The 19,610-nt window shown below is 35.7% G+C and overlaps 1 protein-coding gene across 4 annotated transcripts in view; it reads right to left on the bottom strand.

Moving 5' to 3' along the window:
• The window catches only part of ARHGAP8 (Rho GTPase activating protein 8), a 76,740-nt gene that overhangs the window by 32,495 nt on the left and 24,635 nt on the right, over window positions 1-19,610 (bottom strand). For 3 of the 4 annotated variants that reach the window (XM_042889835.1, XM_042889837.1, XM_042889836.1), the window contains exons 4-8: window positions 10,493-10,580; window positions 8,535-8,666; window positions 5,432-5,518; window positions 2,364-2,462; window positions 1,122-1,232 (exon numbers count right to left, since the gene is read on the bottom strand). In XM_042889835.1, the coding sequence (XP_042745769.1) occupies window positions 1,122-1,232; window positions 2,364-2,462; window positions 5,432-5,518; window positions 8,535-8,666; window positions 10,493-10,580 (517 nt within the window). The remainder of the gene's footprint in view (window positions 1-1,121; window positions 1,233-2,363; window positions 2,463-5,431; window positions 5,519-8,534; window positions 8,667-10,492; window positions 10,581-19,610) is intronic. The other variant, XM_042889838.1, reaches the window with a different exon arrangement.

The following is a 19,610-nucleotide window of genomic DNA, read 5'->3' as shown; positions in this document are numbered from 1 at the left end:
ACCCAATGGAGTCTACCTAAAAGATATCTTCTGAATTAAGGAAGTGACTTACTCATGTCTCAAGTGTTACGCTGGATTCTAAAAAGGTATAATAAAAGTTAATGCCATAGCAGCTCTTATACGATAGATACTGATTGTTCTAATATCAGGCCTTCCACAGAGGACTAATGTTTAACATTTAGCAGAGGAAAATTGTATTTTATATCTCATTTATAGCTGAATCATTAGCACCAGATAAGCAGACTTGGGGGTGGGAGGAAACCCAAACGTCCATGGATCAGACAGAATAAATTGGTTTTTTTGAATGTGAACATTTGCCAGCTGCTCTTGAAGAAGAAGCCATGGCAAGATAGCTTTCCATGTCTTTGACAGAAATTACTTAGTTGGAAGCTAGAAGAAGATTTTGCAGTTTTCACTGCTGATGTTACTTTTCAGGTGTCTACATTTCTTTGCTTTCTTGGTTTTGTTTGCTTCTGTGTTTTGTTCTAGCTGTTTTTAGCAAAATCGCCTTCTGAAAGTATATTGCTATCCCATTCCTTGTGTTAAGTAAATCATTTTTTTTTATACCAGATACTGTGCTGTAATTTACATAAACAGCTGTGAGGGCCCTTCTATAAGAGTGATTGTATTCATTTCATAGAGCTCTGATAAGAACAATACTTGGGCAACAAAGCAACAACTTATCAATTTATAAAGGCTAAAACATCCATTTTAGATTTTTGCAGCCATTTTTGACTCTGAAGCTTTGCTATCCACAAGTTATCTATCAGTAACTCCAAAACATTTTCCTATCTGCCAGCAACCACCAGCAACAGGTGAGCTTGGGACTGTCATTTATGGGCAAATTTCTGTCCATGGAGAGAAAAATTGTGCAGCAGTAGTAGCACTAACTACCCCAAAGATACTATAAGCATGAAGACCAGGCAGAGGGATTGTAAGACCTGTCCCAAATTGATAAATATTACTGCCTAACCCCGTAGATTTATGGCTTTCAAAGGGAATGAGAAACTAAACATATACTAAAAAAAAAAATGTCTGCAGACTTTGTGTCTAGTGAACCTGCATATTACAGAAAGCTGCAGGATACAGAAATCTTCTTTTTCAGAAATCTCATAGCTTACTATTGCAGGCTGACTCCAAATTGCTGGGTAGGTAGAGGTGGTCTTGGTGGAGGAACCTTGACCACAGGTGGCAGTTTTCCCTTGTGTTTCCCCCGAAGATTTTCATCATGTCTGTAAAAATCAAAAAGTCACTGATTTTCTATGCATCACAGCTGACAAGTTACATATATGAACAGCAGCTACCAGTGTTGATGCTGATCACCTGACAACAGTGTATATGCTGTGGGTCTTACAGAATTTACATTTACTATAATTTAAGCAATAGGGAAATTTTTAGGAGATATTTGCTAAAGAATTCTTAAGCAAGACAAAAAAGAGCTTTCTTTATTTTTATTTTTTGCTGTAGCCAATGGAGTAGAGGAATAAATGTGTCCAAAAATAGGAACACTCTATAATTTAAAAGAAAATTCAAGCCTCTTTGCTACTCAGAATACAAATCTCCTCTCTTTTGCAACCTTGCAATCTAATTTATAACCTCAGAGCTCTAAGGTATTTTCAGTTATTCCCTATTTACTCAGAAGATGTGTAAAAACCCACCTGGTGTCAGTAACAGTCATAATCAAAGCTTCCAGTTACTTTCATTCAGCAGTGACATAAAATCATTTCCTGTCAGTATATCAAGGCATTTCCATGTAAAGAGTAGTGTTGAAAAGACTGTTATTGATACTAATATTGGCACTTGATAATCCCAGCCCGATGTACTTCTTAATCTTTCCCTCTCCATTACTCCTCCGTAGCACACACACAAGCATCACGTTAAAGTAATTGATCTGCTAACAATAGACATATCCATAAAATTCAAAATCAATTAACTCTTTGCTGACTGTGATAGCTTTTCATAAATGGAAGTCACCTGATCCATTACAATATGCAAGCAAAGAGGTCAGGATTGTATTTTTGCTGATGATATTATGCAGTACCCATAAGTAGTAGCAACACATGGACTTTGTTAACGCTCACATTGAGGCTGCAATTATATGAAGAAAATGCTCCACAACTGAAATGTAGAGGTTTCAGACCTGTAGAAAACTACATAGGGTTCTCCTGTGTACACATGTGACACACCCTAGCACGTCTTACATGACAATGCAGATTTCAGAATTAGATCCAATCTAGCACAGAAGGTAAATTAAACTTTCAGTCACTGAAGAAATAGGATTAGATTCTGCTTGGAATACAGTGAATGTAACACAAGTGTACCTGAAAAAATGTGAGACAAAGTATTTGAAACTTGACACGTACCGGATGACTTCTTGAGGAATATTAAGCTGGTCATATTTGAGATGTTCTCTCAGGTCACTTAAATAGTTCAAGTAGGTGACTTTTTTCCCAAACTTATGGCTAAAAAAAAATTGGAAAGAAAAAAAGTACAAAAATCAGCATGGGAGAAGCATTTATGAAGGCTTTAGTTTCCATTACAAAAATGTAAGTGCTGATGCAACTCAAAATTAGACTGTAATTGAAGCAGCAGGAGACATGAGATGTATTTCATTTTGTATGATCAAACATATACAGTGCATGCCTGAGAGTCTGATTTGAATAAAAATAACTGACTTTCGTCTGAATGTTTTTTGATTTGCATAGATATGAAAAACACTGCTTTAAAAGCCACTGAAAAACAGCTTTCACACAGCATTAGAAAGCTCACTAAAATAATTGTTAACTCTGGAGAAAATGTTGCATGCCCAACACAACGGTTGTGTTATTTAGATATTTGTTCCTACCAAGACATGAAATAATGGGACTACAGACACAAACCATTAAGCATTAAATGACAGGCAAGATTTTCAAAGAACGGATAATGTACATCCTTGAAGTGCAGGGCCATCAGATTTATCTGTTTTGAAAAGAGCTGGATAGCTTCTGAACAATAAAGCTCTCTTGATGAGCTGAACAAAACAGATTTTCCAAATTTGGTGCGAGAAGGAAGGCAAGTTAGGTTTTGAGTTTCAGTTACGTACAGTCCAAAATAATTTCATATTTTTCTGGGATACAAAGTGTCTGTCCTGTAATGAATTGTCAATACAAGCAGTAGGTGTTCATGATGAAAACTGTGCCTCGCTGCATGTTACTTTGATATCTGAACTAGAGAAAAATTCTCTCGCAGTAATGAATTTATCACTGAATTGTCAAACACGCATACGCACGCTCCCTCTAGTGGGCGATGACACAAATGCAAGTCACTTGGGCATTTTAGAAGCTCTCAAGTGGAAAGTGCAAAATTTTGCCATCAGACGAGTCAGTCTTATCAGTTTTATTACTGATAGACATTAGCCCACTGTGCAGAACTTCAGATTTTTCAGCTTGTCCTTTTTCCAAGTCTTTTTTTTTTTTTTTTCTGGTCTCTGATTTCAACATCATACATAAGCCATGGGCTTACAAAGAATTCTGCATAATTGACTTTTCAGAGTTAATTCATTCCTTCAATTATTTTGTCATAATAAATAGTATTATAATCATTGCTATTATTATTATTACCAGTGTATCAATTTGTTTCTGTTGGTCACTTTTTTTTTTTTTCTTTTTCTTTTTAACAAGGAGCAGAGTGCTATCAGATTAGACTCAAAACAAGTATCCAGGTAAGCAGTACTAAAAGTCAAGCACAACATGAATTGCTCATTGCTATGAAAACAGGGCATTAAGAAGGACAAGATGATCGTGTATCTAAGATGACAAATGCTGGTTTCAATTTTCTGTGCTGGATATGAATGCTTAAATTTATCAGGAGCACCCATTTCTACATCCAAAGTAAATAACGATTTAAATGCCAGCATTTAATAGTAATAATAGTGTTCCAAGAAAGAAAAAGGTATTTATCTTATCTATGAAACATCATAAGATCCAGGGAAAATGAATGCTTGAAGAGATAACCATGTATATGTACTTTTTTCAAGAATTAGCAGCAGTGTTTATCCATCTGTAGCCCCATTGAGAGCATTAAGACCAAAGGGACACTGAAAATTTGAAGTGCAAGGAGGGTTATAAATACATTCAAACCCTGGAGCCAGCACTGATTCCACACCACAGTGTGATCAGCAGCTGAATACTCCCAGGCAATAGCTGTCCTTCACTATTCTACTTCTTCCTTTAGCCACACAATGCCTGGCTTAACAACTTGGCCTGAAGCTGACTTCTCAGCACCCCACAAATCATTCTCAACTGCCTCTTAGAAAGAAGATGGCTGTGCCTGAGCCATCTTAGAACAAATCATGACTACTTGTTCGTTGTGTTCCTGTTTTTTATTGTTGTTGTTTGTTTGTTTTTATTTTTATTTCTATTTTGTTTGTTTTTCCAAAACCTTTTGGATAACTCCTCATAGCCATCCTACAGCAAATCAGGAATAAAAAATATCCATACAGTTCCTGAAGTTGAATCAGCTACTGCACCTCCTGCTTCTGTCACAATTTTGTCACCACTGGTCTGTGTCCTGGATTACTGACATTTCATGAATGATGTATTACAGAATGAGTTCTAGCTGCATTTTTTTAAAATTTCACATGCTTCTTCCATGTTCTGACCTGTCTAAAAGTTAACCTTTACAATTAATTAATTTGCTACCCAGTCAGAAAGTGCAAGTTAGCATAACGTACATTAGGAGCTGATTCACTATGGCTTCTAGGGATAAGTTGTTTTATTCTTTCAACTCTAAGGACATTCATAATCTGCAACATGTTGGAATTACTTTGAAAGCGGCAGAAGTTCAGGAGCAAAAACTTAAAGTCCAACCAACTGAGTGCTTGTCAGAATCCATCCATCATTGCTGGTTCCTTGTAGCTACCATTAATTTTTACAGTGAAAAGGAAAAGAATCCACTGGTAAAATATACCCACCATTATACTGTCTATCTCAAATTCTTATGAGCACTTCAGGGCTTATTCATTAACTTTGAACACACTAGTATTATCAGTCCAATTCATCTCAGCACTTGAGATCAGACCAAAGGTTAGCCATTTATTACCTGCTTTACCATACCACCTAGAAACTCCAGCCATGGACTTAGTTTTTTTCGTGCTAAGTGCTGTTAAACAGAACAAAAAAGTCATTCATGCCCACAGAATAACTATGTTTTGAAGGACTATTTACTTCAACACACCACTGAACCCTTTATTAATTAAGACTTCATAATCTTAGAAAGAAAATACCCTCTACCCTGTTACACATACTCAAGCTTAAGCTCATCTTTCGTATTAGTTCAAGCCAGTTTAAATGGGTGTTGTGCTGTTACTTGATATATTTTACCTCAAGCTTTTTAAAAGCAACCTGTAAGAGAACAAATCATCTTTAAACTAGACAGGAAAATTGCCAAGTACCTTATAAGAGGTTTAAAAATATTCCACAGAATTTTTATGAAGTTGGTTGGATGTACAACATAGAGTGCTTTGAGGTTTTTCTTATACCTAAGAAAAAAAAAAAGAAATTGTTAAGAAAATTTTTGAATATCATAGACTGTAGAAATGAGGAGGTACAACTGAATGGAAGGTATTATTACAGGAATATCATACAGTGTTTTATTCAAGTACATTAAAAAGGCTTAATTCAGGAGAAATTCAACATAAAATGACTTTTTTATTAAAAAAAAAAAAAGGTTACTTTTGATGATACAACAGTATTCCAAGATAACTATTTTAATCCTCACCGAAGTCTTCTGTCTTAAGGGCTTAATATCTGGAGGGTAGGGGGAAAATTATGAGATGAAGCAACCTGAAAAAGAACTGAGGGGAGAAGGAAGTCTTAAAAATGGATTCCCTCCATTTCTCTTTATTTTCTCCATAAAAGAGCTTCATACAGGAGGAAATTTATATATTTTCAGCTGTAAAATTTAGACCTAATCTTCTTTCTCGCTACTTTTATCTTGTTTTTGTAGTCATTACTAAAGTTGAAGCCAATTATGCATTGTTTTATATCAGATGGTCCTCTTTGTTTAAAACAAAAACATTCTCCATTACAGCACTGCTTGATTCCACGTTGTCATATAATGGTACATAAACAATAGATTCTAGCAGGCTAAAACTGAAATGGAAACTAGGCACCACAGGAACATGTTGATCTTACTCAACCTTACTGCAAAATGAAACTGAGAAAACCCACAATCAAGTATCTCTTTCTATTCTATACATAAACTGTTGCTTAGGGCTTTGCAAAGTTTGCTTCAAAGCTGTAGAATCCTCCCCAGTGCTGACCATTCATTGTTATGGGAAAAAAAAAAAAAAAGAAAAAAAAAATAGTCATTAACTCTCAAGAAAAACCTTCATGTAACAGGTTATTGTAAGAGGGAAAAGAGGATAAACTTAGCAGTTACAATAGTTCAATAGTTGAAACAGTTTTTCCTTTTGGGTTTTGAACGGGCCCATGTATGTCTGTGCTGTTTTTACATAGCCAGTATTACATACAAGCAGATAACTATCCTCCTGCACAACAGGCACTGCTGTAAACTCGAATTCAGTGATAAAAACTAAAAAGCAACACAACTGAGCTGCTTTACTGAAATAAGTCTGTTTTGCATCTCAAAGTAGAAGGCATAAATCTGCATTTCTGTGGAAGTTTACATACTTCATATTTTCTTGAACTACAACTGAATACCCAGACGACTACACTGGACTTCTGCCATAAACCTTAAAACCAAGAACTACTACCTTGAAATTATTCCAGTTGAACATTTCCTTTCATGATACTAGCTAATTACAATCTTCCTCTATATCTTTTCTCTCACCCTCAAAATACACAAATGGAACAGGTCTGAAAGGTACTGTATTTGTGTTGTGTTTTTGTTTTTTTTCTCTCTGGCTAGTACAGCTAAACATAAATGCTGGACTGTAAATACCGCTGTGAGCTTCTCGGTGACTGCATGCATGAACTTCAGCTGTGAATAAAATGATGGGTGTGAGGTTGCCAACTTTCTAAAGCTACCTGGGATTATCTGCTCCTCTTTGCTTCTCTCGCATTCTGGGACAGAGTGAAAATGGAGAAAACAGATTTCTGGTGTAATTGTGTTCTTGAGATATATGCAGGAGAGAAGGCAACAAAACTGAGGAAGATATAGTCCCTCTTAACTGCCTCTTCCTATACAGCTGCTGTAAATTAGGCTTGGAATTGTCTCAGAAGGAAAATAATATGATAGGGTACGCTTCCAATTCCACAGAGTGGTTTATTTTCAGGAACTGTCAAAGCACAGCAAAAAACACTATTATAGCTCAAACCTTTCACCGAAGACAAAATATAGGAGATCCTTTGCCATTTTTTCTTCCTTACCCTGTCTCACAAACAATAAATGCATTATAGCAAACATATTCAGAATCCTACTAGCAAAAATAAGCTTTCTCGATCTGTTGCCGAACCGATATCAATTTCTCATTAAAGCACTTAGATACTTCAAATGACAGCTCATCTCTGCAGCTCGGATGGCTGCTGTTTTCTTGCATAGTGGGTTTTAGAGTTACAGGATGCTATTGGGTGAGATTCAAAAGACTGAGCTCTGGCACTAGATAACCAAATTTTGCATATTTGAATTTCCATTTTCAAAGCAGGCTGGTACACAGATGTGTTAAATGCTTGTGTATTTATATTGCAGTTTAATCTAGAAATACACATTAACCTCTTTCACAGTGTCTTGTTGGAGATTTGCTTCTTGATCCAGCTCCCAGATTGGAAAAATCAGGCACATATGATTCATCCCCCAACACGCACACACAGGCACATCTACAGTTCCACTTTGGGAAAAAGCCATTTATGAATGCTTCCACTTCCAGATCTGTTGCCCTTTTTTGGCCAACTCAAAAAACAAGTAAAACAACTTGAAAACAAGTAAAATAACTTGTGAACAAGTAAAAGCCTAACTGATTTCAACAGGAACTTCCAGCTCTATTGACAAGTGCTTGTTTTCAAAGAATAAACTTTAGAACTCAGTTTCCTCTATTGAAAAGCTATCTACCTAGGAGCTCTGGCCTAGTTAACAACATATCCACTCACCCAAAATATAAGTCAGTAGCAGTCATTGTTACTTCAAAGGACTGACAGGGGTCATTTCTGCACTTCACATATAACAAAAAATGAATATTACAAGTATTTTGAGAAACTGCCTGTTAGGATGTCCTATTTCATATACAACCTAGCCTTCAGAAGATTTAAGGTTAAAAAAAAACCTGTGAGATAATCAAGAATGATGGCTAGTAAGGTGTCACAAGCTTCTTGTTAAATAGTGCATAGAAAGATGATGGCTCACGTCTTGCTATCAAGTCTTTGTATAACTTTGGATAATCATTTCAGCACCTAAGACACTAAGTAGTGCACAGAAGACATTTATAAGAGAACCAACAGACTGAGGTCATTACAAGAATTTGCAATGGTAAAATTAACTCAACCATTAGCTACAGACATTTTGCACACACACACAAACCGAATATTCTGGAGACATACTTCCTGTCAAATTCTTTGTAGGCTGTTTGTAACCATTTCAGTGATGGTTTATTCAGACTCTTCAGGCCGTAGTGAAAGTAGACAACTGTATAATCATTCTCTACGTACTGTTCCAGAGTATATTTTAAGTACCTGAAAAGATACCATTTTAGTTTTAAGACAGTGTATTGGATTTTAAAGCAGTAACTGAGAAAGTAAATGCACTGGTTTTGCACTGAACATTCATGACTGCAGATTCATGCTTTCCTCAATGTATTTATCAAACAAGTTCATCTTGTTTTAGAGGCAGCGTTACCAGGAATTCCACCACATTATGAACATATTTAGTTATAAAAACAATGGTACTCACAAATCACTAAAAGATGAAGACAATATATGACTGTGCTGCTCAGCAAATATTTTAAAGGATACATTTTAACTGGCAGCAACTTCTATTTTGCTTTTTTCTTGCCTTTTTCAACAATTAGCCAAATAAACATAGACATTTTGACCTTTCAAAATAATAAGGGATAAATCTTCTTACTCTCAAATAAAAAGATTTTAAATTCTTGGAAAAATCCATTAACTCTAATTACTGCCAATTACAACTGGTTACTTTAAACTGTTTTCTTGAATGCACTTGCCTTTCTTTTGTTTGCTTTGCAAGGACTACATTTATAGATCATTTCCTTTAAAAGTAATTTGAAGAACTACACTAGTTATCCCATCTTGAAATAAAAGTATATGTTTTATAGGCAGATTTCAGTGCATTGATTCTTTTGTGGTATAGTGTAAGACACTTTTCCTTTTCTCCTACAATTGAGAGCACTGCATGGTCTATTACACAGCTCAGTGATTCAAATAAAGCAATGATGGAGGAGTACAATCTGGCCTCATCTCTTGCTGTGTCAGATTTCAACTTTCTCATGTCATTCTCAATGTTATCTTATTATTCTGTGACAGAGTCCCAGATATCGTTCTTCACTCATTCAAGTAAATAGACAGTTTCATGTGACACTTATTAGGCTGTGGCTACCTGAAAGTATCAAGGCCACACTGACTATTCACCTATACAAAAGCACATAACTTCACTGCTATGCTGTACTCCCACAGTCTTACTGATTCACTTATTCATCTATGATACTGAAAACCTTAAGACTGCAGATAGTCTGCGACAAGGAATGCTATTGCTATTTACATAATACTGTTTTGATACCTGAATTGAGTATTAAATGGTATTACAATGGAATTACCATCAACAGTAATTCAAGACTTTCAAAAAGAGTGTAATCAAAATATAAATATATCTAAACATATATTCTGACATACAGAGAGCCTCATGTTTTATTTTACAGCATGCAAATTCCTTGGCATATTGCCTACAGAAAGCCTGTACTTCTAAAAATAATTGAGGGAGCTTTGAAGGAATAAAATAACCAATATTTTTGTACAATCAACTGCTTGTTACAAGGTGAGATATAAGAGATTTAAACAATAGTATTGTACTTGATGTAGGTCATCTTATAAAAGAGGAAAAACAGTAACATAAATAACAAAACGTTATTGCTAGGTGATTAAGGAAATGAAATATAGCAAATTAAGGCAAACTCGTCATTCATGAGAACATATGTACACAGCGCTAAAATACTAGAATTCCTCTTTCACTGGTCTTCATCATAAATTCTTTGTTTTAAAATATCAGAATTCGTCAATAAAATCAAAACACCGATTTAATTTCAGTACACAGTGAATTACTTTCTCTAGTCAAGATTCCAGGTGAAGAAACCGACAGTTTCATCCACATCTCATTGACTTAATATTAACACTAGTAAGTACATCATTTTTCCATTTCACTCACTGCCTCCTGCTTCTCCCTCTCTGAAAACTCATTCATCTGGAAACAAGCTAAAAGAGGTTCACATATAAATGCGACTCTGTGAATGTAAAGCAGTCCACACAGGAGATTGAGAGAAACTTACTCCAGCAATCTGGTGTGATTGAGCTGGTGGGAGGGGGGCATACGGCAGCAACTGAAGGTAATCACCTTTCTTCCAGAATTGTCATCACCTAGTGAACAAAACAGTTAGTGAATACAACACTCATTTACTCATGCAGTGGGACCTCAGTGATCTGAGGCAGCAGCTTGTATTTTCTGGTATTTGGGGTAATCTTTGTATTTCTCATCTTTACACAAAACACACTGTGAAACTTCACAAGCAAATCACATGTTGCCTACAGAAATAAATTTGGCAACCATGGCAGTAAAATGATGCAACTGCTGGACAACTGAGGCAAATTAAGCTGAGAAAGACCTATTCAAAGTGTAGCTGATAGTGTGCAGCTTCTGATAAGGAATGACTAAATCCTCCTGCAGAATTTAACCATGGAAGAAACCATGTCTTTCTGGAGTAGTTGCAGAAACAATGTTTTTAAACTTGTCATCCCTTATTTGCTGCTCCACAACAAAACAATTTAGACATCTGTTCTGTCAAACACTGAAGTCAGATTTTTATTTTACCAGCTTAAGCTTTCTTAGATATTTTTCCAAAAGCACCACTGCATTCAGATCTCATTAAAACACAAGACACAGGGCAAACACCTTTGCTTTTCATAACCTGAAGATCACCACGATTCCATCCCTTAATCCCTTCAGCAAAGCACGTACAGGGGCAGTTGAGTTCATTGCACTCATTGGCTCATGACACTTTCACCCACTGCTTCTAAGGACAAAGCTGGTGATGATGCCAGTGCCCATCCAATGCCCAACTTCCACTATCTGGAAACCCACACTCAGAAGATGATCATATTGAGGGTAACTGTACAGAAGACTGTGAGATGTTAAGATCTTAACATATAGGTAACTACTGGAATGAAAAAGCAGACAAGTAAAAGGGGGAAAGTTAAAGATCTTACACGGTAACTCGACATATGAATCATATGAACATTTCTATGAAAACTGTAGGGTAGAGCAGCTTCAGCTGTTTGAATCAACATCAGTTCTATGAACTCGATAAGCTAAAGCTGATCAAATTACATCATCTGAATGAGAAAATATTTGCCAGCTTGGAAACATGTATTTTTGATGAAAAGCCTCCAACTATATAAAAATTCTCCCCTTTGTTTTGCTTAGGAAAAATTGGCACCTTCACCTGGCAGATTCCACAACAAGAAAAAAAACATTCTTGTGTTTGCTTTACTCAGTTTCTATCCCACATGTATACAGAGGTCGTGATGGTACACTGTTGTTTGTTTGTTTGTTTGTTTGTTTGTTTTAATATGGGAAAAGGGACAGAAGAGACGAGATTAACTTCTAATAACTTTTCACTTACGAATGCTGACTGGGAGACATCTTCTGCATTACCAGTTCCAAGCCTGTGTCATCACCAGGAACTGTACCCATAACTCTTCCTGATTTGTCAGGCTCCATCTTGAAAACCAGTTAATTTTTCCAGCTCTTGGTCCTACTGCTCACTGCTATGACAGTGTGTAACCTTCTTTCCTCAATTCTGGTCTAAAAGTGCTAGCAAGTCTGTACCAACTTGTTCATGTGACAATGATGTGATCCAGGTGGAACAGTTCTCCTCCTCCAGTACTGTTTACAACTCTGATGGAATCTCTAGGCAATAATCACTTCTCAGCCTGCATTTTACTGCTTATAAACATGTTAGATCTTCCATCTCTTTTAAAAATCTCCCTTCTCCAATTCCACTGTTTTCTACACTGATCCAGTCTGAGTGCCTCTTTCCTAAGCATGGGTGACAAGAATTAGATAATGAATTGCATTATCTAATGATTTTTGATGAACATCAAAAATAGGACTTACAGGTTTTCTAATAGTATCAACATCATCTTTACTGAAAACTGCGATGAAGTATTCATTTAAATTGTCTACCTCACTCTGATTTCACAGATGATTTATCTCCTTTTTTTTTTCTTTATACAACCAAAGAACCTTTTATTATTTACTTTAACAACCTTTAAAGATTTAACTCAGCTTGACTTTTGGCAGTTATCACTTTAGTCCTGTATTTCTTACTTCCAAAATAGGTAGTTTTCTCTACTGGCTGTTTCTTTTTTTTTCAATTTCTTTCAGGCTTACTACTTATGTTTGCTATCTTTCTTGAACATGCTTTTTCATCCACCATAGTTTGATGCCCCCTTGCCACATTAATAATAAATTCTGATTCCCATGTTAAATAAGGTGCTTGAGCGCCACTAAAGGAAGGTTATGCCCAACAACATGACTATACATACTCAGGTAAGTGTGTATATTGTTCTTAAATAGGCAATAATTTCATTTCCTGAAGTTATTTAAAGTGTCTTGTTTGATGTTCTCAGAGCACTTATAAAGGCATTATAATTTGAAAGGCATTAATATGAACAATGTACTAAAATTAAATTAAAGCATTAATAAAAAATTGTTCTCTAAATCATGACTTGTTTGTGGAAAAACTGCTGTGCTACAGTGCACTGTGGAATATTTTATTTGTTAGACAATCATTTTTATGAGCAAAATAAATCTAATAACGTTTCCAGTTAAATTACTAAATGAGTCACTAATTGTTACTGTTGGTTACATTCCACTGCCTGATTTAAAGGGCAGAATAAAATAACTACAAATTATTTACATTACATATATTTATATGTATGTATATATAAATATATATATAAATATATATATATATATACATATATTTAATAATTACAAATTATAACTAAAATAAAAGAAGTGTAAACAGATACACTTAGAACACATGTAAAGTGTTCTAGTTCCAATAATCACAAAACTGGGGTGCAATAGCTTTGCCAAAACTACCAGAAGAGTGGAGAACAGAACCTTGTTCTGCAATTCCATAGAGCTGTACGGGCAACAGCCACAATCAGAAATGGTTAATGCGAACCTCAGCTCGACTAAAGGCTAAATAAAGCAGTGCCAGCTTCCCATTAATGATGACAGCTGATAAAAGGAAAGAGGGTGTTCTTTTTACACAGGCATCGATAATTCTTTGAAAAACATAAAAGTTTTTAAATGGCACATGAAGTGCTGATCTGTCAAGTAGGTCTGCCTAGGCCTCTACCAGAAGGGCTGTGACTGAGCACCCTGAAAAATTCCCATTGCTCTAGACCATTTGCTTCACACTTTGAAACACACTGAAGTCCAAAATTTTGAGGAAATAAGTTATGCCCAAACATGTGAAAGTGTAGTTTGAAGGGTGGGAGTATCAATTATCTACACACTTAACAAAGAGCATTACTTGAAGCATGTTGATTTTAAACCAGCATAGAGCAAGTATATAACCCACAAAACCTGTATTACCTTTGGAATTAAATAATTCAGAACTGAAGGATGTCTCTCTTTACAGAAGACAATGCAAAAAAAAACCCAAAACAAAACAAAATACCAAAAAACACAATTTCAGTTTTGTTCCTTGGTGATTTACTTTCAGGTAAAAAATGTAGTTTCATATTAACATATTTTATTCCACATTACTCAACAGCTTCAGATGACAACTTGTTCTATGCTTCTGTTCCTCTTCTTCTACACTGCTTTTGTGCTCTGGCAGTTCCACAAGCATTCCCAAAGACTGGGTTCCTAAACTGCTTGGGCACCTAAACTCCCCAGCCCATTCTCTCTGTGTTCATGCTCTCATCTTCTTCACACTGGCAAATCCTTTGGCTGAAATCCTTCTCTCGCAAAGAAAAAAAGTCTGAGAGATTTCCTTCACCTATGGGTGGAAGGGCACAGCCTCACTTGGTACTCAGTAGCCACATTCATAGGTAAAGTATGTAAATAGAAAGATGATGACAGCCTCAGCATTATCAGCTGTGCTCACTGCTGAGTCACTTCTGTAAACTCATTTCTGTCAAGCCAACCTCCTTCTCTACACCTCATGAGTAAAGAGGGGCGTGTGGAGTGCAGTGTCCAGAACAGGATTTATGCCCATTAAAATACAAAATGATGGAATATTATTTGTGTGTGTTTCTCTGAAGCAGACATGATTCATACATCACTTCTGATATCAAACTTTGCAGTACCAAGGGAAAAAAAAGAAGTTATGGTAAGAAACAAAGAAGAGCAAGTGGGAAAATGGATTCTTCTGCTTTTTAATTAAGAATTTGGATGGCACAGCACTTACTGCATCTTGCAAATGAAAAGTTTTTTTCTAATGATACAGCTTATTCCAATTTACAAATGAGAGATTTTGAATGCTATAATTTTTGTAAGACTTTTTAAAGTTTAAGATGCTAAACGTTACTATTTTATAAAAGATAAATATATTATTTCACTGAAGCTTGTCGTTATCACATGAAAACACAGAATGATCCTATAGTGAACGGAACTTCTGCCTTTGTTTCACTGAGAGATGGGAGTAGGAGCTGGGTCAAAATCCAAGGGACTTGCCACTACAGTGAAAAGACTCACTCCCATATGCTTCTTTCTTAGAATTTAAGTTACTGAAAATAAGATTAAACTTCATTCGCACTGTGTTAAATGCTGAGACAAACTGTCTCAGCAAGTTTGAAGGTCCCTCCTGTTATCCGTGACTTGGAGAAATCAGGGGCTACAAAAAAGCAATTACTAACATTCTGTGTTTTGCACTGGATGAGTAAATATGCCCACAACTAATGCTATGTAGGTCTCTGCACATCCATAATGGCAAACTTCTTAGTCATAAAGAAGCACACAGCCCTGATAACACAGCTGAGTCTCAACACCAGCAGTAGAAGCTAATATCTTTGCATGTAGGTATAAGTCTTCTTTTCTAGCACTGATTACCTTGGCCAATCATATGAAAATACATTACATTACAGTGGATATTTTAAGACTTGAACTTTAAAGTGGCCAAAATTTGTGATAATGAGCTGGCTGCTCTTCCACTATCATAGACATTAGATTCCCCAAGTAGGTAACGGGAGTGACACCAACTCTATGTGTCAAGAGTCAGCCTGTTTTGATTCCACACCATTTACTTTTTCGTTCATTACTCAGTTCCCTTCCTGTTCACGCAGTAATTTAAGTACCAACTTTCTGTGAGAGTACTGCACCTGCGCTGCACCTGGTTCTGGAAAGTGCAAAAATTGTAATTAAAATCAAGTATATGTTCACACGATTTCTTAAAAAGAAGGAATTATAAGAAGTGAGTATTTCAGCAATTTCCTACATCAAGACGTTTGTACCTTCCCTTCAGAAAACAAAGATTACTCAACAGAGATTCCTTCATGGACTCTCTCTCTTCTCAGTTTTGGCTAAGAGAAATGCTTTGCCACAACACATTTTCTTCAGACCAGCTGAAAGTGAAGAGACAGCTTGCTTTGGTGTAGTAAAACATGTACATTTCTCTAATTAAGTATATAACATTTACTTCATTAAGTATATAACATTTGTTGAAATGCGGCTAAGTATTAAAAATATATATTATATAAAATATAAAAAAAAAAAAAAATATATATATATATATATATATATATATAATATATAAAGCCATTCCTGAAGTCAACCACTAAGTTCAGGTATGCCTGGCTCAATCTCTGTATTTTCTCAGACTCAACATGAAACCTCCTTCATATTCTTCGATGAAATTAATTGCGTTCTTCCTTTGAAAGTAACACTACTGCTTGCAGCCTGACATCCAAAAGCAAGAAATGCCATTAGGATCAATTCATTTCATTTTACATTCTGAAGAAAATAGTTGGAGAAAGAAACAACAGGAAAACTGTCTGCAAGTGAAAAATTCAAATTCAATTCCTACCTGAAGGATTTGAGCCCATGTTTCTAAAATGACAAGTCAAACGGTTAGGAAAGCTTCCTAAAGTGCAAAGCCAACATTAATGTCTGCTCTTGAGCTGCAAATAACTTACAGAGCCCTCAGTTTCCTTCTTGAAAACTGCCTACAGTCCTTGAAAACTTGTAAGTCTTAGGTCTCTCCAGTCAGTTTCCTGTTTCTCACAAGAAGATATAATTTATGAAATAACACCAAAGCTCCTGATTTCAGGAATATCTTTTGGAAATAAGACTTACTTTGTCCATTTTATTTTCTTTCAAGAATAAAAGCTTTAAACCTTCATCTTTATTTTGGCATTATAATTTACACAGACCCCTGTGTAAGGGTCTGCTCCTGGGGTATTGCAGGAAGTAGCAAAGCTGTCACTGAGATGGACTGAAAGTTACAAAGATGTGTGACTTTCAGAAGAAACAGTAGTGAATTACATAATGAGAGTAAGACACAAAAACTACATCATCACTGTTTCTTCCACAGTCAGATTGACATAACATTATTTTAATCATTTTCTAATGCACTGGTCAGAAATCATAAATGAATATGAATGGGAGCTTGAAGAGCATGGACAGAACTTCTCAAATAACCGATCTTTCAAATCCTTGAATATATCTGAAATCTTTAAATATAACTGGGAAAAAAACAATGAAAAGCTAAGGAAAATGTAGAATTAATAAGATGCTTTGCTTCTGTTAAGGAAAGCTTAATCAAACTCGTAGGGATATAACTGACAGTTAATAAAAGCACAGGAGTCAGACTCCTAAATCAACATATATTCAAAATAGGTACTACAAAAAGTTATCAATAATCATATTATAGAAACAACTTAGAAAGATCATATTTGCTTGTATGACCCTTATTTTTGTTAAAAATAATCACAACCAAACACCAGTTTACTTTCTCTTTAGGCAACAGAAAAACAGGCTGAAATGTCTCCTTCAAAATGGAAATAATAAGAACAAGCATTGCAGCCTTGTTTCCATTTACATGTGTTAACCAGTAGCCAGCTGTACATTGCCATTAGTGAGATAAACTAGTATGTGATTAATAAAAAATAACTGAAGTTCACACCTTTTCTAAATGCTTCTTATTTTTATTTAATTGATTGCATTTCACACTGTATAAGCACAGTGCAGAAATCTTTGCATATAGTCAAAGCTATTGTTATGGAAAGCATGTAGAAGTCAATTTATGAGAAGTGAAGAGGAATCATAGATTTTTTTTCTTTTAAATAAGTGTTGGAAATTAGATCATAGTAAGAGATGGGTAAATCACTGCAAATATTTTCACCTAAATTCTTTTTTCTTCTTCACTTCAAATAATAATCTCATTGTCTTTCAATCACAGAATCAAACCTGAAGGAGCAGCTTTCAGAATTCCTCTAAACCAAGCATTCAAAGTGCTGAAATTACACTTTGTCTTATTCACAGAGATTACTGAAAGCATTATAAAGTAGGTACAAATCATTGTAAAGTGACTCATGTCAAAAGCATTGTTTGACCTTTTCTACGATGGGAAGGAGATCTGAAGAGCTCACCTTTTTCTCCCTTGAATGTAAATCCAGAAAGCATCCAAACCTGATTCCACTCATTAACTGTGGGGACAAGGAGGTCTCCTTTTGCGGAGGTGAAGTGTATCTTTGGATGGTATTTTACCTTCCCCATGTTATGCATTCATACATTCCCATCTTGCACTCTACCATCAGAAATATTTCAAATGTGAACACATACCGCATTCTGAAGAACAGTTCCTGGCATGTGCTTCACATTTTAATCGCCCTGTAGGTTTGCAAAATCCCATCACATGTTTCTGACTGAAATGGCAGCTGAAGTCACTCTTTTCTACGCTTAGACAAAGGCTGGAGGACCCTTTTTTCCCTACAAAAGGCTACAGTAGTAAGGAGAAAATCAACATAGATAAACTAACACTTCATCCCAGGCTGATCTTGTGAATACTTCAGCAAATTTAGAATACAGCTAATGTTTTGATTGTGTTAGAAACAAACACTGGTATGGAGCAAGTTCCAAAAAGAATCAGTGGACACTTCCACTACCAGAAGGTCTCTAAAAACCACTGTAGTTTTCATTCCAGACTGCACTGAAGCACATTCCAGTTTTCTAATACAGGAATAAGGAGAGGGAATAATACACATTAAAGGAAAGCAAATGAGACTGTTTGGGAATGGGCAGGCTGATTATCACTCTGTTCCCGCCATGAGTACTCTGTTTCACCAGAAGTCTGGAAAAGATTAAAAATTGCTGTTCCAGTATATTTCACCGTCTAAATAGAAAATGAATGAGGTGGCGAATTTTGAGTTCTCCCACTGTTTTAGCTCTTCTGAGACAAATGGTAGTGTAAGTCTAAGACTATCAAAGATACCAGTTTGTATGCCATAGTAATTAGTAAACTTTACTTATTTTCTTTTCAAAATCAGTAGGGTGTGTCTCATTGGTGATTTAGGCTGAGCACAATAAGACTGCCAACTTGTCCTCTTTTCCTCCAGCACACTGGGACAGAAAAGAGCTGTTTCAAAATATAGACCCAGGCTTAGGCTCATCATCTGGCAGCTGCAAAAATCACAGTTATTACTCCAAGCACAATAATCACACAAGGACCCTTTAGAATTAACACTAGCTAAACCAAATGCCAAGTGCTTCTAACTTCCAGGGCAGCTTTGAGTGAATGAACAGCAAGGACAAGAAACAAACATTTACTAAATAATCATGCATTTTAACTAAGGTTGAAGAAGTAAATAAATATAGGGCAAATCATGATTCAATCTTGTGTATCATAGCAGGAGAAAAAAGTCTTGAAGAGATCTCTTTTAAAACATAATCATATAGAAATGCCTAATACAGCAGATGGGAGAGGTTCTTAGATGGACAGTTACAGTAACTGGTGCATCAAGTGTGTTTGTTAACACATCTATTTCACACTCTGTCAATTTGATTTCAGTGACTTCATTACTAACTTTCATACTAGTATTTCCTTCATTCCCAAATTTGTGCCTCAGTGAGAAACATCCCACTGGATTAGTAGGTAGCAGCTACTGAGTTGCAAGGATGTGAATCTGTTGTTCCCTTGTTTATGGACTTTAATCTTATGCTGCAGAGTTAGTTTTGATGAAGGTAAAATATAATTATTATCCTGTGTATAGCTAGCTTCAAGAAGAGATACTAGTATGAGTAAAACTATCCTATAATGAGAAGTAATTTACAATGTTTTTCACAAGCCTATTCAATCAAACCTCTTCTGAGGACTGGTTTTTCTGAAGTTTATATTCACCTGAATGGCATACTGTATATGGATCAAATTCAGG

The sequence above is a fragment of the Lagopus leucura genome, unplaced genomic scaffold, assembly GCF_019238085.1.
Source record: "Lagopus leucura isolate 7727_CA_CO unplaced genomic scaffold, USGS_WTPT01 Super-Scaffold_100159, whole genome shotgun sequence".
Lineage (NCBI taxonomy): Eukaryota > Metazoa > Chordata > Aves > Galliformes > Phasianidae > Lagopus > Lagopus leucura.
The sequence above is the reverse complement of the archived record's forward strand: the minus strand, read 5'-3'. Positions and strand labels throughout refer to the sequence as shown.